This window comes from Rhinoraja longicauda, chromosome 28 (genome assembly GCF_053455715.1).
Source record: "Rhinoraja longicauda isolate Sanriku21f chromosome 28, sRhiLon1.1, whole genome shotgun sequence".
NCBI classification, from domain to species: domain Eukaryota; kingdom Metazoa; phylum Chordata; class Chondrichthyes; order Rajiformes; family Arhynchobatidae; genus Rhinoraja; species Rhinoraja longicauda.
The window spans coordinates 27,664,277-27,686,170 of record NC_135980.1 but is presented as its reverse complement, the minus strand read 5'-3'; the positions used below and the strand labels follow the sequence as shown (position 1 = coordinate 27,686,170).

The 21,894-nt window shown below is 41.2% G+C and overlaps 1 protein-coding gene across 1 annotated transcript; it reads right to left on the bottom strand.

Annotated features, from left to right (window-relative positions):
* Nucleotides 1-396: 396 nt before the first annotated feature.
* Nucleotides 397-16,675, bottom strand: r3hdm4 (R3H domain containing 4). The gene is made up of 8 exons (XM_078423680.1): nucleotides 16,503-16,675; nucleotides 11,558-11,712; nucleotides 9,227-9,342; nucleotides 4,086-4,209; nucleotides 2,610-2,695; nucleotides 2,079-2,164; nucleotides 1,634-1,689; nucleotides 397-1,538 (listed from the first exon to the last, which is right to left on the bottom strand). Exons 1-8 carry the CDS (start codon nucleotides 16,556-16,558, stop codon nucleotides 1,435-1,437), a joined length of 783 nt encoding a protein of 260 aa, XP_078279806.1. The 5' UTR covers nucleotides 16,559-16,675; the 3' UTR covers nucleotides 397-1,434.
* Nucleotides 16,676-21,894: the final 5,219 nt, after the last annotated feature.

The window sequence follows — 21,894 nt, the reverse complement described above, 5'->3', positions numbered from 1 at the left end:
CGAACCCAGGTCTCTGGTGCTGTAATGTAATTTCGTTCGGTACCTCGGTACCGAATGACAAATAAAGCTCTGTAGCTCTGTATTCTGTATTCTGTAAAGCAACTCTATCCTGTACCACCCTAGATATTGTGAGTCAGTCAGCACTGATATCTTCCAAAGTCTGAGCAACTATAATTGATTTTGCAATGTTGATTGTAGGTAGCATGAGGCAAAAGTGAACTAGCTTTGCCTAGAAGTAAACAGAAGATGAATAATGATGTAAAGATTTGTTACAATATAGCACATTTGTGACTAATTATTCTGGCCGCCAGTAACCACAGAAACAACAGTTTGTTTAAACAGGATATTTTTAAGAGGGCGTTTTTATTGCAGTAGAGAAAAATTGAAGATTGAAAATAAAGTAAAATTCCACACAATGGAAAAATCAAACTGAAGCTTCACCTATTATTTTGACAAACTTTATTAAATAGCACAGACCCCATAAAATAAGACATAGCATCGCCTTTAGCATTCTTAAAACCTCTGGTAATCTCATACCATGGTAAAGTGAAGCAAGTATTCCAAAGTATCAATATCATCATAAGTGATAGGAGTAGAATTAGGCCATTCGGCCCATCAAGTCTACTCTGCCATTCAATCATGGCTGAGTAACAATATCCATACAGCACGATTCACAAAATACCATCAACACAATACCATTTAATTCCAACTTTTTTTCTTTAAAGATGCACACAAAATCATAAGATCTTTCACAAGTAAAAGTTTAAAACAAATCTTTATAAGATCAAATCCTACGTCAATTCATTTATTTTCCACGATGTCTAACCTTCTTACACATAACTTTAGCCAAATTTGCTACACACACATTTTAAAACTAATTTTCCAGCAACCTTATCTCCGAAACAAAACACACTTAATGCTGTAATTCCCTAACTAATATCAGTTTCCAACCCTGATCTGTATGAAGTTAAATAAGTGAAAGCCAGGGCAATAATGAGGATGCTATAATTCCTGAATTGCTCTTAACACATACACGAGGATTCTTCCTGGTTTACATGTGGACTAAAGGAATAGACAATGCAAGGCAACTTTGATAAGAAGGCAGGGCGAAAATAGGATGGGTAACAAAAATTGTAATATTTAAAATTATCAGAATATTCAATTGCACATTCAAATCACAAAACATCTGCTGAAAGCAATTTCAATTTTGAAAACACTAGGAAGACTAACAAAATAAATTTGCGGGAAATATGTTTTTTTGAATCTTCAAGAAGTGCAAAACTACGGTTAAAAACACTAATATTTTAATTCAGAAACCATGGATTTGTGACTGAACAACAGGGAAAATGTTTTTCACACAAGTCTTTTGGCTGCAGCTGATTATGTTCACACGACATTTATGGATCAGCTAGAAAGGGACAGACTTTGTACCAATCAACTCTGCTGTTCCAGGTAGACAGATAATAGTGGTACTGGGGGTAGGAAATCTGTGCTTTTGTTGCTAACCTCAGTCTGTCTTTTTCCATTGCAGTCAGAACCTGTAACAAATGCACAAATATTGGTTGGAATGCACGTAGGATTCAATAGTATACCAACTAGCCATAATAACTAAACTGTTACGAATTTTACTTACTTTGTGAGATGAGATCCAGATACTGACACAGAGCATGAAGCAACAACCTCTCATAGCTGAAAGAGGAAAACATTTAAGGCATACTTTCCAGATTCCTTAGCAAATATTCACAATTATCTAAAGATACTTGGCGCAGCTTTCAAAATAAACCATAAATGAACTCTCAACCAGTCTTTTCCTTCCCATCCAAGGAAGAAGCTTATGAATTTGTTCACTTTTGATATATAAACATTTCAAGTCCATGGCTTAACTGAGTATCAACCAAAAATAAGACGGTATTTACACTATATACATTTGTAAATTATTTCAAACCATCTTTATTCTTCCTATATTAACAAAATATTTCACCATATGGTGCACAGGGGTAAAAGATAAAGCCCTTGTTGCATGCCAAGAGAGTATTTTAAAAAGAAGTAGCAGACTTCTTTCAAAAAAATAATGTTACCTGTTTTCCAGCATTGCCTTGTACACAGATTGTGGTTTTATGGCAAAGAATCCAGTCAACTCCTCTTCCAAAAATTCTACGGTACCCTGAATGAAGGAAAAGTCCAAAACTGTGCTCATCACAGCACTGGAATTGAAACATGTGCTTCCTCAACCAAGATCATTTAAAACATATAATTTTCTCACTGATGCTAGCAAATGATGTAATTTGCAGGAATTATGTAAATAGAAAAGTTACTTTTATACCTGGGCCTCTGAAATAAAAGCCAATTGGAATCTGCAGGTATTCTACATTCAAACAAAATGTTACTCAAGTGCTGACAATCCAATCATGATTGCAAATTATTATATTTCTTTCATAGAAAAGAAAAAATATTTCCCTACAATTAGCAAAATATTAGGAAAAATTCATCTTTAAGATCAATATTTGTCTGGTTTTTTTAACGTATGGGATGTTCTAGCAAATACTCCTTTAGGATGCTTTTAAACAGCTACACAACAAACTAAAAGCTGATTAAACAGCAGTGCTAACCATGGGGATCTGACGACGTCTTAGAGCAATGCGCAATCTTCGGTCAATCCTCTGAAAACAATCTTTTCCCGTGCAACTTGAGTGCCCTGTAAGAAAGTATAACTTAAACATATGAAACAAAACAATTATGCACCAATGTCATTATTTTACAGAGTAAAATTGTTAGGCAATCTTGCTGCACCAATTCGAAATTGATGAGTGGATGGAAACAGAAATGTGAAAGACTACATTGTTGAATGGTGGGATATGTTAAATGATGTTGCCCAGGAGCTGTATCTTGGTGCCTCAGGTTTTAATAATAATAATAATACATTTTATTTGTCATATGTAGGTTGGCACAGGGTCAACGGTACAATGAAATATATTTGACAAGACAACGGGTCACCTCAGCAGTAATATTCCAAGGATAAATAAGATTTTTATAAATGGCATTAATAAGGTAAAAAGACAATATTAAAAATAGATAAAAAGACAATATTAAAAATAATCAACATATATGATTTGAAATGTGTTTATGAGTTCAGAAGCCTGATGGCCTGATGGTAGAAACTGTTCTTAAGTCTGGTGGTATGCGCAGCCATACTCCTGTATCGTCTGCCTGACGGTAACAAGGAGAACAGCCTGCGTGCTGGGTGGCTGTGGTCCTTGATGATGCTGCGTGCCTTCCGCATAATCCAGCAGTGGATTATGTGTATATCTAGAGATAAGTCAAGAGGTCAGAGCCAAAGTAAGTGGTGTGGTGAGGAGCAGGATGTTGTGAAATTACAGATTTGTAGAACAGCCAAAACCAACAAATTGGGGCTAGTATTTGAAAGTGGGGGATGCTTTGTAAATGGTGAGAAACCAGGAATTGGAACATCCAAGAAAATTACATGCACAGAAATAACTTAAAAAATACCCAAGAGTTATATGTTTTTCTAATGGCGTGTGAGCTTCTGGCTATTATAAATGGGTTGATGGGCAAAGAAGAGGGAACTTTGCTTCAATTGTATGGATCATTGATTATATTTCATCTGAGAGTAATGTATTCAGTTCTGCATTGATCTTGAAAAAAGTGCAGCATTAATTCAACTGAATAATACCGAGGCTAAAGTATTAAGTTATAAGAGTCAGTCAAATAATTCAGTAACATTCTCTTGAGGAGAGGATGGAGACACAATCTATTCAAGGAATTTATAATGATAGAGAAACTAATACTTCTAAACCAGATGTCAAAAACAAGGGCATTATTAAGATCAGAGCCATCAAGGGTGAAATCTGGAAGTATGACTGCACATTTGAGAGTAGAAATATGGAAGAATTTCTCCACCAAAAGACAAGATAACAGGCAAATTTAAATTTTCAAGACCTAAATCAATTTGCCAGTTAGAGGTATCAAAGGAAGGTTGAAGTGCAAATCTGCCATGAGACTAATTATATGACGGAGCAGACTTGGAAGGCCGAAAGGTCCTCCCATTCTTAAGGATAATTCCGTACCTTCTTTTGTATCCTGAGAATTTGAGCAAGCTTTCCTTTTGCCCTTCTTCTTTGCCTCTTCCTCCAGATAATGTAAAAACTTCTCTTGTTCTTCACCAGAACGGTTCATGAAATCACTCCAGATCTGAAAATACAATCACCATTGTGTAATACATCTACCAGGTACATGATACCGCAGTTATCATCTAACAGGTGATTCAATTCTAAAAGGCTGTCATTGCTTATATCATTTAACTTTGTGATTACCTATTAAATTGTAAAATCTCTGCTCAAATGAGGAGATCCTGGCAGAGTTTTACAAGAACAATCATCTGAATACTTCTTCAAACATTAGATTAAAAAGTAATATGGTCTTGGAATACTTCTTCACAGACAACAATTTCAGATGGCCAGCTTAAATTCAAAATTCTTCCGAAATACTATTATGGTGCATGGGTAAATTCTTGTATTGGTATTGGTTTATTATCATCACATATACTGAAAGATTTTGTGTGCTTTCCAGGCAAATCATACTTCTAACGAGTATGATTAATCCATACGCACGGTAGCGCAGCAGTAGAGTTGCTGCTTTACAGCAAATGCAGCGCCGGAGACTCAGGTTCGATCCTGACTACGGGTGCTGCACTGTAAGGAGTTTGTACGTTCTCCCCGTGACCTGCGTGGGTTTTCTCCGAGATCTTCGGTTTCCTCCCACACTCCAGACATACAGGTATGTAGGTTAATTGGCTGGGTAAATGTAAAAATTGTACCTAGTGGGTGTAGGATAGTGTTAATGTGCGGGGATCGCTGGGCGGCACGGACTTGGTGGGCCAAAAAGGCCTGTTTCCGGCTGTATATATATATGATATGATATGATAACAGGAATGGCAATGGGAAAGATACCAGAGTGCAGAATATAGTGTCACATTTTAATATTACAGCAACATAGAAACTTGTGCAGATAAAAAAAAGTGCAAAAGCCCAAAGGAAATAGGTTGGGAGATCAGAGCTACATCCTTATTTTATGAGATCATTCCGTAATCTGATAATAGCAGGGAATAAACAGTTCTTGAATCTGGTGGGCATGCTTTTAAACTTTGGTATCTTCTGCCCAATGGGAGAATGGAGAATAGGGAATTACTATGAAGTAGTCCTTGATTGTGTTGGCTGCTTTCCCAAGGCAGCGTGAAATGTAGATGCAGTTGATGGGTGGAGTTGATTGGTTTGTGTGATGGACTGGACTACATCTACAATTCTCTGCAATTTATTGAGCTAATGAGCTGAGCACATTGGGATGCATCCCAATAGAATGTTTTACAGGTACACCTATAAAAGTTGGTAAAAGTCATTGGAGACATGCTGAACTTCCATTGGTGTGCTTTCTTGGTGATATTTTGCTGAAGCTCCCGACCATCTTCATTTCTGCAACACTTACGCTGACTGGGGCATGTACACTACCTCGTTTTCTGAAGTCAATATCTAGGTTCTTTATCTGCCTGACATTGAGGAAGCGGTTATTGTCTTGACATCATGTTACTAAGCTCTTTATCTCCTTCCTGTATTTTATCTCATTATTGTTCAACATCCAGCCCACTACCATGGTGTAATCTGCAATCTTATATGTAGAGTTAGAGCAGAATTTGTCCACAATAATGAATGTTAAGGGAGTATGGTAATGGAACTGAGAATGCAGCCTTGTGGGGCACCGGTATTGAGAATTATTTTGGAGGATATTTTATCGCCTATTCTCACTGATTATGGTTTATGGGTCAGGAAGTCGAGGGTCCAGTTGCAGATGGAGCAGGCTGTTTCCTCGGTCCGGGAGTTTGGAGATGAGTATGATGGGGATTATGGTATGAAGCCAGAGCTATAGTCAACAAATAGGAGTCTGATGTAGGTGTCCTTGTTATCCAGATGATTTTAATAATAAGAGTTGGGCCACGGAAGTGGCATCTGCTATGGATCTTTAAACTTGACAGTACTTGAGATGTAGTGGATCAAGGCTGAATGGGAGGCTGGAGTTAATGTGCACCATGACCAGCCTCTCGAAGGACATCATGATGGTGGATGCTGGAACCACTGTTCAGTAGTCATTAAGGTACGCCACCTTGCTATTTTTTCAGCACCCGGATGATAGTGGTCCTCTTAGAGCTTGTTTGTTGTTATTTATAGAAGTTAAATGAAATTCCAAAAGAAAGTTTTCACATTAGTTGTTCTCTGCTCCAGATAGACAGCAATTTCACACTGCACAATATCAGTTGTCTGAGAACTAAAGTTACATATGTAAAATTTTGATGCATGAGTCATGTTAAGGATTGAGTAGCACACAAGAAAAAATTGACAAAATAAATAAGGAATCTTCAAAATCCATAATGATGGCAATTTGACTTGACATCATAAACAGGAGTCATTGTTTACTTTTTCTTTCATAATGTAGCAGTATGAAAAAAAAGATTAATGCCATTCCCGGTGTCTTCCAACCCTTTAGAAGTTGGTGAGATGCCTTTCTGATTTGGTGCAGTCCATGTGCTAGGAACAATCCCAGGAAGGTGCTGCTAAGTAGGAATTTAAAGGATTTTTACTTAAATACTGTTAAGAAACAGAAGTACATTTTCACATCACAATGGGCATGACTTGGTGGAGTACCTACATATTTCTCCCAGCAATCTGCACACCCCATGCAGGGCACAAGCTGGAGAAGTTCTCTCAAAGAAACCGTGGCGAATTACTAGAGTGCATCTTATAAATTGTTCATCGAGCAGCCACCCCATGTTCTGTTGGTGAATGGAGGGAATGTTTAAGGTGAGGGAAGGGTATCAAGCAAGCAGGCTTTGTCCTGAATAGTCAAGCCTTTTGAGTTATGTTAGAGCTGCATTGACAAATGTGGCATATTGCATCATAATCCTATTGGCACTTTAGTTTAATACTAATAATAATAATCCATTTATTTTATATAGCGCCTTATCACATGCTCAAAGCGCTTTACAAAAACAATTAACATAGAAACAAACAGACAAATTATCCTGACGGAAAAGCGGCGAATACACAACGCCAGCGTCCTCTCACGTCAGGGTCCGGCAGTAGACATTAAAAAGCACAAGACACACAGATATAATTTTTTACACAAACAGCCATCACAGTGATTGCTCTAGGCACACCCTCACTGTGATGGAAGGCAAAGTCTTATCTCCTCCTCATTCTTCTCCCGTGGTGCCACGAGGTGATCAAGGCTCCCAACTTTTTGAAGCCCCCACCGGGCGATGGAAAGTCCCAGGGCCGAGCCGAGCAGGCCGATGAAGGTCCTGAGCCCCCACCGGGCGATGGAAAGTCCCAGGGCCAAGCCGAGCCAAGCAGGCCGATGAAAGTCCCGAGCCCCCACCGGGCGATGGAAAGTGCTGCGGCCGAGCCACGCAGGGCGATGAAGGGCCTGCGGGCGGGTCGATCGTACCTCGCGCTTCGGGGCGGTCGAAGCTGCTACGGCTGGAGCTCCCAAAAGCAGGTCGCCAGCCAGGGACCTGCGAACTCCCGATGTTGCGGTCTGCAGGGCCCACGGCCGAAGCCTCCGAGATGGTAAGTCCAGGCCCTGCGACCGGAGTCTTTGAGGTCGATCCCAGCTGGAGGCCGCCGACTCCACGATGTTAGGCCATAGCGCGAACGGAGATACGACACAGTAAAGGTCGCATCTCCGTTGAGGAGGAGATTTGAAAAAAGGTTTCCCCCAACCCCCCCACCACCCCCCTACATACACAGAATTAAAAATAAAACAAAACGTACATTTAACAACGACAATGACAAAAAAACCAAAAAAAAACCAGAGACTGCCGGTGAGCCGCAGCTGCAGAACGCAGCCATTAGCACTTACTTAGTTTAGTTTAGTTTATTGTCATGTGTACTGAAATACAGTGAAAAACTTTTTTGTGGCATGCTATCCAGTCAGTGAAAAAACTATAAATGATTACAATCAAGCTGTTCACAGTGTACAGATACAGAATAAAGGGAATAATGTTTAGTGCAAAATAAAGTCCAGTAAAGTCCGATTAAAGATAGTCCGAGGATCTCCAGTGAGAAGGATAGTAGCTCAGGACTGCTCTCAAGTTGGTGATAGGATAATTGCTGATAACAGCTGGGAAGAAATTGTTCCTGAATCTGGCGGTATTGTGTTTTCATAATTCTGTACCTCTTGCCTGATGGGAGAGGTGGGAGCGGGGAGTGGAAGAGAGTTTCTGCAGTGAAAATTTGTCAGGATGAGTAAAGTCAGGAGGCTTCAGACGAGTCAGCCTCTGATTTCTTCTTGTACTGTAAGCACTGTATTCATTTCCCATAAATGGCAACTCGCCAGACATGTGGGTTAAGGGCTGGCAATGATGATGCCACTGAATGTCAAGAGTTGGTGGTTAAACCATTTCTCAATGGAGTGCAAGTGTTATTTGTCACATCTCATTTCAAGTCTTGCTGAATGTGGGAATTCATTGATTCCCTATTAGAAGACATATAAATGGCAATAAATACTGTGCAAACATACACATATTCGACCCTGTATGTAAAGAAGGCCACCAATGAAGTACAGAGACTACTGGAGCTCGGCCAGGCCCTGAGGAATTCTATATACTACTAGACCAAGTGGACCCGTTGGGCCCAAACCTCTCCTGCATTGGTCCAGCACCTTCTCCTCCCCCCCTCCCCCTCCCTTCTCCCCCTTCCCCTCTCCCTCCATCCCCTCCCTCCCTCCACCCCCTCCCCTCCTGCCTCCCCCTCCCCCACCCTCCCTCCCCCACTCCATCCCCCTCAACCTCCCTCCTCCCCCTCCCTCCCTCCACCCCCTCCCTCCCTAGGAAATAGATTTAAACTTTAAAATGTGAATAACTTAAAAAATATAACACTAATTTCAAAGAAACTTCTTCCATTAGTACCACAGGGACGACGGTGAGTTAGGTGGGCCTAAAATTGTCGCACTATTGGCTGTCGTTCATGAACAAACAAACAAGAGTTTTAGTATATAGATTAGTCATTTACAGCTGAATGACATGCCATCTCCATTAGACCCATTAAATGAAAAACACAGAATTAATTGGAAAAATAGAATCACATTTATTCAAACACATTTTAATTGTGAATCTTTTTAATTAAATCGAAATTCATGGATTGTTAATAAATTGGAATACCTCAATATAATCATCGTTACAACAAGCCTCTGTGAAAATTGTTGGGGAAGCTGGATCTGCCTGGTCTACATCTTTGACGCATTCCTCTTTCTCCACAAGGTTCATCAAATAATGAGCTATAAAGTAAATGAATCAAAGTAAATTTTGGCTTTCACTGTGCAAACAGAATAACACAAAGCACAATTTGTTACAAATGTGATCATGAAGGACTAGATTTTGTAGCCACGATTATGCAACAGTGTTCACAGTGACTTGAAGAAGGGTTCTCATATCGATCTACCAACTTCAATGTTGCTATAATTTAATTTAGAGATTCAGTAATGAAACAGGGCCTTCGGCCCACCAAGCCCACGTCGACCAACGATCCCCATACACTAGTTCTGTTTTCCCACTTTTGTATCCTACACACTGGGGGCAATTTACAGAAGCCAATTAACATACAATCCCGCACGTCTTTGGAATGTGGGAGGAAACCGCAGCACCCGGAGAATGCCCACGCGGTCACAGGGAGAACGTACAAACTCCACACAGCCAGCACCTGTATTCAGGATCGAACCTGGGTCTCTGGTGCTGTAAGGCAGCAACTCTATCATAACACCATCCTATCTTGATTCCTGTCAGACAACATTGCAAAAAGATCCCTGGTATCCATTCACAATGCTCTCATTATGAAAGCCAAGTAGTCAATTATATTGAAGAGAAACATAAAATGCTTGAGTAATTCAGTGGGACAGGCATCATCTCTGGAGAGAAGGAATGAATGGATGACGTTTTGGGTCGAGACCCTTCTTCACACATTGTATTTCTAACATTTTCTGTTTATATACACAATCACAATTTAGATGGAATAATCCATAATCAGAATTACAAATTTGTATGAATAAATTAGGTTTTATCTTTTGCTTGGATTTACAAATTCAGGACCTATTTCCAGTCACTCATTGAACAGATGAACAGGGCCATCGCTGAATTATTAGGAACAAGCCCAATCACAGCAGCTGAAACTATAACTAGAAAAATGGTGATCACAGGTATTGCCAATAAAATGCAAAAAAAAAATCACAAAAAAATGCCAATCGTTTCCAAAACTTGTATCAAAATACCTTTTGTAGAGGAGCAATAGAGGATGCTGCAAGAAAATGAGGAAACAAGGCAAGGGAGAAGGATGGAGGGAAAGACAGGGAGAGAGATATGGAAGTGGAAAAGGAGAGACTGAAAGTGAGTGTACGTAGAGTGAGCAGTAGGAATACAACAAAGAATTAACCAGATACCCAACTCTACATGAGAAACTCGTACATTTTGGATAATTGCACATATCTGTGATTGACAGAACTCTCTCCGAGTTCCCAGAGTAGCAGAATCAAATGCAAAACCCAAACATTTACCCAGCCGAGATCACCTCTTGTAGCAGAGATATGAGGAGAGCTTCAGACCTAACTGTTGTGTGCACTTCTAAGGGATTTCCAGGGCTTTAGATATTGGCAGTCCCACAGAGAACAAACATATTGAGCTGAGTGCACTTTGATCCGAGCCAGTTAACCTCACATCAGGGTGGCTTTTGAAAGAAGTGTGATCACATTCAGACTTACTTACACATCAAAATGAGGGTACTAAAAATGTTTAAAAATGTAAATGGTTTATTTATTTTTATTTTCTTTAACTTTACAATTTTAATTAATCTCTAGTAGCTTAAACTAGCTATTTAAATAAACTTAAAATTTTAACTAATTCAAACTTTTAAATCTATTTGACCCATTTTAAAATGTCTCTGATTTATCAAAGACATTTAAAAACTATAAAGACCTTCAACAACAACAAGCTGATAAAAGGCTGCCAGTGCATCAGGATCCACCATCTGATGTCTTTTCACGACTCATTCCCCATACCACCTCAAAGGAAAATTACAACATCCAGTTCTCAAGCATAGTTGGAACCATAGAACTGCAATTGGTAACTGTGGCTCTTGCAGAAAAAGAACAGGGAACGAGCGGGAGGACAGGTCAGATTAAGCACAGTCTGCTCTTTAAGAAAAGGGTCTGTCGACCTGATCTCTTAACTGCAAACAGAACTCCAAGTTTCTCAACAATGCTGTAGACATTTTAACTGATCGGATTGCCCACATGTAAATGTGACAGTATTTCAAAGTGACTACATTTGCTTCATCAGCTGTGGAAATAGAACTTTATGTCATCTTGCACAATAGGAAGTGGATTTACTCACAAACCGCATCTGGAAATTGAGTAAAACAACTTGTTTGCATTCAAGTCAGTCTTACTCCCAACATAAAACAAGTGTAGTGAAAATTGTGCATTGTTAAAGTTTATTTCTTACTGTTCTCAAGTCTCCTAAGACTTTTTCTGCCTTTTGCCTTGGGAATGAGATCAGAGTTACGGATTGCTTGATTGATGTAATATTGCTTGCGTTTTGCAGGTGATATACGCTTTGCAGGAGAGTACTGCAGAGGAGGAAGGCAATCTTCAATCAAGCTGAGAATATTAAAAAGGAAAGATTAATTAAATTGGGGCAGAATTAAAATCTATTTCACAACTTGCAATTACACATGATGCGTCGTTCATCAAGCTGTGGTGTGGAATGTACAGAGGTTCGATACTTCCTCCTTTCCAGAAGGCAAAATCTCTTAACTCATCGAAGAACCATTCCCATTAGAAAAACGGAACATAAGAATTTGGCACTGGGCGTACCATTTGGCCCCTGAGCCTGCTCAGCCTTTCAATAATGTCATGGCTGTAACCTTATAACCATATTCCTCCCTACTCCTCGTAACCTATCACCTCTTTACTTATTAAGAATCAATCAAGGAAGGCTAGATTCTCGAGGAGAAAACTAATTATTCCAAATCTTTTTTTAAAAAGCACCTGTACAGAATGGTATGCCTTGGTGAACAGTCGGGTTTCAGGCTGCATGGAAGAACTGTAGTATAATGGGACGGTGATGTTTGAGGAAATGCAGATGGAAGAGAGAGAAAAAAAAGGAAAATTAATTATTGATATTTATTGACGGCTTGGATCAGTTATATAACGTATAATTTCAGTTTTGCAGGGGCGATGAATATATATTTATCAACAAGAAGAATGCCATCCTTCTGAAGGACATCAGTAGGCTACTCGGCTAGGTTGGCATGGCAGTTAAAATTTAGAATCATAAAGTGATATATCACAAGAAGAGGCCATATAAACTGAATGGTGCAATCTTGAAGAAGGGTCTCGACCTGAAACGTCACTCATTCCTTCTCTCCAGAGATGCTGCCTGTCCCACTGAGTTACTCCAGCTTTTTGTGTCTATCTTTGGTGCAATGTTAAACTTACTTCCTGGAGTATACAATCTGTGAAGCTGACAGGTGAAGCTTAGAACACTGCGTGATAAAAACATAAGGGACCTATGGCTATAAGAGAGGCTGAGTGTGAGCAAGGGAAGTTATGTTAAATCTTTGTAAAGCAACAAAAGCTTGCATATGTATTATAATGTTTTGCTTTGAACCCATATTGCCTCGCCGGGTCATTATCAAACAAAATGTGATACCAATTGACAGCAACATCTCAAAGGAAACTGAGGCAGACAGGTTTAGAGAAGTAATTCTACAGCTTGGCACCTTGCCAGCTAAAGAAAAAACCCATCTGAAATGAAGTGAATGCTAAAGAAGGCAGAACTGGAACTTTATATGTCTAGAAGACCTTGCAGGAAGAGGGAGGTTGTAATTTTCATGGAGGGATTGAAAACAACGATGGATTAAAAAAGATGTCCTTTGATCAGAGTCATAAAGCACTGTAGTAATTGGCAAAGGGTTTGAGTGAGAGATTGGAGGTGAATTGCAGAGTTTTGATTGATGTCAAGTTTACAGAAGGTTGAACGAAGGAGATCAGGCAGGTTTGTGGTAGATTAGTCTGAAGAAGAAATTAGAAATGAAAGGGGTGGAGTAGGGTGTTAACAAATAAACTGAGGCAGGATAGAGTGAGACAATACTGTAGATGTAGAAATAGATGGTCTTGGTGAAGGCAAGGATGGTTCATCTTAAAGACAAATAATGTTCATTTGATAATCTTCTGGTTTAGCCACACAATTAAACAGAAATGGAGATGGAGTTTGCAGGTTGGACCAACATTAAGGCCTTTCCAATAATTACATGCAGAAAACTGTCTGGAATACATTGACTGAAAAGGACAGCTGATACAATCCAAATTTTCAAAAGTAAAATGGATTAAAAATATCGTTGATGCCTCAGATACACTATTGCGCTAAACCAGGCATTGGGAAGTCAAGGCTTTGGAGATGGTGCAGAACAGATTGACTATATTGGTCCCAAGTGCAAAAGATTTGTTACGTGACGAGAGACTGAAGTTAAAGTAGCTTTTTTGCGTGGCAGGAAAATTTTAAATGATTTCATGGAGGTGTATAACTTCACGAATAAGTTTACTAACTGCATCTCCTCATTCATTAATTATATTGATCTGCTTTGAGCAGTTTTTTTTAAATTCCCACAGAAGCATCACTCGTTGGAAGCAAAAAACCTTTATAGAGCTGTGGGAACAATAAAACAACCAGCACAGGGACTAAGGACCAAATGTCCTACTCCTGCAAGGTTAGCAACATTAAAGGAATAGTAGGTGTACACCAGACAAAATGATACTGCAACAAAGACCATGACAAAATGAAATGATTTTATGTGTATAGGAAGGAACTGCAGATAGACAGACTCTGAAGAACTGCAGATAGACAGAGTCTGAAACAGGCCCAGTGATCCCCGCACACTAACACTATCCTACACACACCAAGGACAATTTACATTTATACCATGCCAATAGACAGAGTCTGCAGATAGACATAGTCTGAAGTCCAATTCCTTCTCTCCAGAGATGCTGCCAGTCCCACTGAGTTACTCCAGCATTTTGTATCCATCTTCAGTTTAAACCAGCATCTGCAGTTCCTTCTTACACAAGGAACTGCAGGTGCTGGTTTATACTGAAGATAGACACAAAAAGCTGGAGTAACTCAGTAGGCCAGGCAGCAGCTCTGGAGAAAAGGAATGGGTCAAGACCCTTCTTCTCCACGATTTAATGTATTTTTAGGTCTACCCCATTTTAACCTGTTGAATATTACGTTGCAAAACTAAAAGCTCTCAGTTTATCTGAAACACTTCCAATTGTCTTTTACATTGAGAAACTCACAAATGAGAAGTATTTGTTCATTCTGTAACATGCTGTATTATTTGTAAGACCTGATTGTTCCAGTTTGAAAGAGGTGTACACCCAGTTGACATCCCTGAAAAAATGCCTTTTATTCCTTCTGACATCAAAAGGGATTTAGCAAGAAAACCTCTTTGGATGCCTTACAAAAATAAATTGGCAGGCTCAAAGGAAAAAAAGCAGACCTGAAAACTCTTAGATTTTACTCCTTGCCACTTCAATATGCACTATATGGCACCCTTCATCTAGAGATCCTTCCCAAAACAAATAAATCAAATAAGTCACAATATATAAGAAAATAACTGCAGATGCTGGTACAAATCGATTTATTCACAAAAAGCTGGAGTAACTCAGCAGGTCAGGCAGCATCTCGGGAGAGAAGGAATGGGTGACGTTTCGGGTCGAGACCCTTCTTCAGACACAAAATAAGTCACAAAATGCATTTGAAACTATAACAGTCTCCCTCTCTAAAAGATGGTGCTTACCCCAAGTATTTTAATCATGCAATATTTTACTTTAGATTTCCACTCTTTGCTTCAATTTTGGAAAAAAAACTTTAAACCAGCTTTCACCTCCTTTCTGGTAAAGGTGGCAGTCCCCCCCCCCCCAATTAAGTTGCTAATTTGGAGTACAATACAACATATTAATCCATTAACATCCACTGCAAAGGGCGGATGATTCTGTGTGCAGGATTAACATATCATGATATGAATTCTTCCGTTCTTATCGGTCCCACCCTTCCAGTGCAGGAGACCCAGAAACTGGCTCTTTCTGCAGAATGTCACTATGGCAATTGATCCAAGCTCCAGTGCAAACTTCAGCAAGAAACATGGGACTTTGGAATGTGCCAGCAGAAAATGTTTTGAAAACTAACTCCCACAATCAACAGCCTGTAAATGACCAAGGAACTACAAATGCTGCCCTTGTTTATCTGAACTCCCAGTTGCTAAACACCCTAACAGCGCCTCCCATTCCTACACTGACTTTTCTGTCCTGGGCCTCCTCCACTGTCAGAGTGAGGCCCAGCGCAAATTGGAGGAACAGCACCTCATATTTCGCTTGGGCAGCTTACACGGCAGCGGTATCAATATTGACTTCTCTAACTTCATGTAACCCATGCCTTCCCCTCTCTCTATCCCTCCCTAGTTCTCCGACCAGTCTGACTGTCCCTCGATTAAATTATATCTCTGGAAGCTTCGTTGTCACCTTCTCCTAGCTAACAACGATCTATTCTACATTTTCCTTGATATTATACTGTCTTATGGTCATAAGTGATAGGAGCAGAATTAGGCCATATGGCCCATCTACTATGCCATTCAATCTCCCTCCTAACCCCATTCTCCTGCCTTCTCCCCATTACCCCTGACACCCGTAGTAATCAAGAATCTATCGCTGCCTTAAAAATATCCATTGACTTGGCCTCCACAGCATTCTGTGGCAATGAATTCCACAGATTTACCACCCTCTGACTGACGAAATTCCTAAAGGGACGTCCTTTAATTCTGAGGCTGCGTCCTCTAGTCCAAGACTCTCCCACTCGTGGAAACAGAACGGGGTACTGATTGAGAATGATCAGCCATGATCACATTGAATGGTGATGCTGGCTCGAAGGGCCGAATGGCCCACTCCTGCACCTATTGTCTATTGTCCATCCAAGAGCTTCACCCCCTCTGATGTCTCGTTTTCACACCTTACCCTCCCCGAACTCTGTCTCCCCCTCTTCCCTGACTCTCAGTCTGAAGGAGGGTCTCGCTCCGAAAGGTCACCCATTCCTTCTCACCAGAGATGCTGCCTGTCCTGCTGAGTGACTGCATTTTTGTGCCTGCCCTTGTTTGTCGCTGGCAGTCACCCCTCCCTGGAGGGTGGGAGTAGAGGGAGAGGAGTCCTGTCCAAGTCCTAGGTCCCGCCTCTGGTCCAATGTGATTGGTCCAGATCTGCCATCAATCATCCCCCGGCGGACAGCTGGCGCTGGGATTAGTCTCCCGCCCTGTCAACCAGCCACCGTTCCACACAGGAGCACGCCCCCTGCCTCTCGTCTGCGGCGCCGACAACAGGACGAAGCACGGTTTACTCACACGTAGTCCTCAGAGTCGGCTGGCTCCGCCACGTCGTTCCGGTTCGCGATCACCATCGTGATTCTCCCGCTCTTCCGCCCCCACCCCCTCGAACCGCGGCGACGACGACGACGAGCGACCACAACGGACAATCGCCTCCTTCGCACAACTCCCGCCCCCCGCCGCGTCACGTGGGATGGGGGGGACGGTGCCGTGTGACGTAATCCGCGGTCGACGGCTGCGTGCGTGGTGACGTCATCCTGGCGCTCGGCGGGGGTTTGGGGTGGACAGGCTTCCAATCCAGGCCCAGTTTTCCGGACACCTCCTTTAATCCGGACTAAATTACGAGAGCGCAGTTGAAGTCGATCTCGACCTCATTGGGACTTGCTGCGTTGATCGTCAGGTCGAATTTGCCCCCTCCCCCCCTGCAGCCGCAGCTCTGGAACGTTTTAGTTCAGAGATGCAGCGCCGTAACAGGCCCTTCGGCCCACCAGCGATCCCCACCCCGCACACTAATACTATCCCACACACACTAAGGACAATTTACATTTTATACCACGCCAATTAACCTACAAACCTCTTGAGAATCTTTGGAATGTGGGAGAAACCGGAGCACCCGGAGAAAACCCACGAGGCGGCCATGGAGAGAACGTGCAAACTCCACACAGACTGAGCACCCGAGGTCAGGATCAAAAACCCGGGTCTCTGGCGACGTGTGGCAGCAACTCTACCGCTGTGCCATCGTGCCGCCAAGTTACTCCATTACTTTGTGTCTATCATTCATCTAATTTAAAGATGTAGCCAAGAGTTTGATGATTAAACAGGGCACTCCCGACAAGGGGTGGAGATTGTAGGCTTGGGAGAATGGTGAAGATTGGAAACTTGTAACTTATAAGTTATAATACTTATAACTCTTAGGAGCAGAACTAGGCCGTTGACCTGGCCCCCACAGCCATCTATACCAATGACTTCCATAGATTCACCAACCCCTGACTAAAGAAATTCCTCCACGTCTCCTTTCTAATGGTACGCCCTTTTATTCTGAGGCTATTGTCTCTAGTCCTAGACCCTCCCACTAGTGGAAACATCCTCTCCACTTTCACTCTATCCAGGCCGTTCACTATTCAATATGTTTCAACGAGGTTCCCCCCCTCATCCTTATAAATTCCTGCGAATGGTGGCCCAGTGCCATCAAACACTCATCATATGTTAATCCAGTCATTCCCAGGATAATTTTCGTAAACCTCCTCTGGAAATAATTTGTTACAAATTTGAAGTTTTCAAACAAAAGATAAGCACTTTTGCCCATTCGGAATTGCCATTGAGAAGGTTACCATGAGCACCTTGAACAGTTGCAGCCCTTGTGGTGAAGGTGCCCTGTGGTGCCGTTGATTAGGGAGTTGTTGACTTGACAAGAATGAAGTAATGGCAATCAAAGATTAGTTTAGTTTATTATTGTCATGTGTGCCGAGGTACAGTGAAAAGCTTTCTTTGGTGCTATCCAGCCAGCAAAAAGATTATACATGATTACAATCAGGCCATCCACAGTGTGCAGATGCAGAATAAAAGGAATGACATTTAGTGCAAGGTAAAGTCTGATTAATGATAGTTTGATGGTCTCCAACGAGGTAGATGGGAGATCAAAAAACTGCAGATACTGTAAATAGAGAAATGCAACATGGCCAAACAAATCTTTGGCAATCATGAAGCACACGTTTTCCCACTAACTTCCCATCCCATTTTGTTCTCATATTTTTGAAGTTTAAAAAAAATGCTGAAAATATTCAGTAGTCAGCAGCATTTTAGGTTGATGTGGATAATTAGATTTAGATTTGTTTAGTGTCATATTCACAGGGTGTAGTGAAATCCTTTGTTGGCATGAGTAACAGTATACAGTCACGATGGGGGAGGTCTCTAGTGGGGCACCCACAACTGTGGGATGACGAGTGGTAAAAAAAATATCCTTGCAGGGATGCTGCGGGCACCACTCTGTTACGAATGCAGACACCATGGGCAGGCCTAAGCCCATTTGAGCTGGCCAGAACCTCAGCTGCTCAAACCGCTTTGGATGACTTAGTTTTAATTCATAACATCTTGACTCCCAGGGTGGATGATGCATCTCCACCACCTGTAACTGATATTGAGGTAGGCATAGGTCATGGTATACTTGAGGGAAGGGTTGAGGAATATGAAGGGTTTAAAGAAAAACTTTTTCATCCAGAGAGTTATGAATCTGTGGAATTCTCTGCCACAGAAGGCAGTGGAGCACAATTCACCCAGATGTTTTCACGAGAGTTGGATTTAGCTCTTAGGGCTAAAGGAATCAAGGGATATGGGGAAAAAGCAGGAATGGGGTACTGATTTTTAGATGATCAGCAATGATCATATTAAATGACGATGCTGGCTCGAAGGGCTAAATGGCCTACTCCTGCACCTATGTTTCTACATTTCTATTAACGGTAGAGCTACTTGCTTTTATAATACAAACTTTTACTTTTTAACCTTCTTGGATAGACAGCCCCAGAGAGTTTTGGCATTGTTTTTAAGGATATTATCAGAACTTTTGTGATTTTCAAATCTTACTTCATGCCCCAACTTTGCTGCCCCCTTGTGTTGGATTAGGTTACTCGTAACATCTATCTACTATCTATATTATTTTATATTACTAAAATTCTCTTCTTGTATATTTGTGGGTTTGTGGATAGATTTGTTCCCGAAATACAGCCAAAACGGTACACGATAGCGCAACAATCTTAGGCCCACCTTACTCACCATTGGCCTGCGGTTCAAATGGTTGTTATATTTTAAAAGTTATTCAACTTTAATAAATCCCTTTTCCACTTGCAACCGTGCCGTGTTCGACGTCACAATGGGAACCTAATGGTTCCGCCCTGCGCAGTTGGGGCCCGTTGATCTAATACAGATGCTCCCCAATTTACGATGCTTCGGACACGGTTAACGGCCAAACTAACTAACCTCAGCCAAACAAACAAGATCACAGACAGAGAGACAGAGAGACAGAGAGACAGAGAGACAGATAGACAGATAGACAGATAGACAGATAGACAGATAGATAGATAGATAGATAGATAGATAGATAGATAGATAGATAGATAGATAGATAGATAGATAGATAGATAGATAGATAGATAGATAGATAGATCCAATTTAACCAAGTTCCCACCCATTGGACCATGAACATTTATAGGTTTTTATCGAGTTATAGTTTTTATATGTTTTTGTTGATGTTTTCGTAGTGGTTTTAATATTTGGAAATGGTTTTAAACTTTTATATATCTTAAACTATACTCATTTAATTATTTATATGCAGCGATAAATCAGATGATGGAATTACACTATAACTAACCAAAGGGACGTGCTGCAGATCCAAGTGCGTTTCTACAAAGGTCGTACAGTACATTTTTATTTTAGTTATTTGTGGGGTAGGTTTTTTGTTCATGTAGCTGAAGATTTGAACAAGAAGGCAACTTTCTGTTGTCTCAGTCAATAGATGGAACAATAAATATTACAACAAACACAAAAGACAAAACTGGTGCAAAGTCTGTGGTGCAACCTGAAATAGTGTGAAAAAAACTATAAAACTATTGCTGGAAATATCCAGCAATAAAGAGGTGTGGGGGAGGGGAGAGGCAGGAGCTGGCATGCTATGGGTGAAGCCAGGTGAGGAGGGACTGATGAGCCACATTGGGGAGTTGGAGATGGAGACACATGTTGGGAAACTATGTGAAAAAAAGGGCTTAAGACTCTAGAAACTGAGAAGTCAGAACGTAGAATGTAGGACATAAAAAGATACAGCACAGGAAGAGGTCCTGCAGCCTTAAATGTTTGTACTGAACATAATGCCAAACCAAACTAATCTCTTCTGTCTTCACGTGATCTATATCCCTCCATTCTCTGCATATCTAAAAGCCTCTTAAACACCACTATCGTATCTGCCTCCACCACTATCCCTGGCAGCACATTCCAGGCACCCATACCACAATCCCAGCACATCTCCTTTGCCCCTTTCACCTTAAATCAATGCCCTCTGGTCTTTGACATTTCCATCCTGGCGAAAAAGGTTCTGACTCTCTACCTTATCTATGCCTTTCAGAACTTTATATACTTCCCTCAGCCACTGACATGCCAGAGAAAACAATCCAAGTTTGTCCAACCTCTCCTCATGGCTAAAACCCTCTAATACAGGCAGCATTCAGGTAAACTGCAGTACTTCTTCAAAGCCTCCACATCTTTCCTGTAAGAACTGTACACAACATTGAAAATAAGGAAATGGGTGGCAGCAGTCAGGGGAGATAAAAGGGAAATGGATGAGATAGCTTACAACCAATTGAGATAGCTATCAACATTGAATTCTCCAATTTCAATTAAACCCACCCCAGTGCACACATATTTTCCCCACCACCTCCCACCACCCTGGCCACAACTGTGCCTTGCAAGGATACCTTCTCAACCCCTTACTTTGGACCCTACACACTCATGGCTGTTCTAACTCAATTTACAAGTTTGCAGATGACACCATCAAAGTGACCGGATCACAAACTGCCCAGGCAGATCACAGGAAGGAGAGAGAGAGCTTAGTAATGTGATGTGAAAACAACAACCTCTCCCTCAATGTCAGCAAAGTGAAGAGTCATCAACTTCAGGAAATAGGGTGGTCTAAACACCTCACTCAACGTCATTGTGTTGAGGGGAAATAACCAAGAGCTTCCAGGTCCTAAGGTGTAAATGTCCTGATCCAACCACATTGACAATGTCCTTCCCTGCAATATCTGCAAAATCGCTTTACTTCCACTGCTCATACATTAATTAATTCATTTATATAGTATTCCTTTATGCAATAATTTAACTCGGGTACACGTGGCAAAAATGAACTAAACTCAAATCCGCACATTGAGGAAGTTTTAACTGTCTTATTCAGTGTCTTATTCCACTGAAATCCCAAAAGGGCAGGGTTGCTTCCTAACACAGTAGTAATACTGTCTTTGAACAAGGGTACTTATTGGACATTTAAATTTACAAAATGGGGAAGCAATAACACATTAAGAATTTCTGAATCAGGGACAAAAAAAATTTGTGCACAAAATAGCAACTAAAAGACTTGCATAGAATACGATAGAAAATAATAACTGCTGTACAGATGACAAATTGACCTTAACAAACTGGCAGAAACCGAGTCGTTTATTATTAGGGTTTGAAGGGAGACTTCTTATTTGCTTCGCTGGGATTTGGGTCATTGTAACCTGGGCTGCACGTCAGAGATACAGTTTGAGCTTCTGCTTTCCCGAGTGGGCAACTCCAACCCACTCCTCCGCTTTCATGTAACGACTGGAGCTCTCTCAGAGGCGGGGGTGGGAGGGTGGGGGGCGGGTGGTCAGCCCTTGCTTTCCAGCCA

Bases quoted from the DNA above. Each gene is read 5' to 3' on its own strand.
- r3hdm4 (XM_078423680.1), bottom strand. From the start codon at position 16,558: ATGGTGATCGCGAACCGGAACGACGTGGCGGAGCCAGCCGACTCTGAG. The intron at 11,713-16,502 runs GTGAGTAAACCG...TAATATTCTCAG, and splicing joins GCCGACTCTGAGGACTACGT to CTTGATTGAAGATTGCCTTC. The intron at 9,343-11,557 runs GTAAGAAATAAA...TTTACTTTATAG, and splicing joins TCTTAGGAGACTTGAGAACA to CTCATTATTTGATGAACCTT.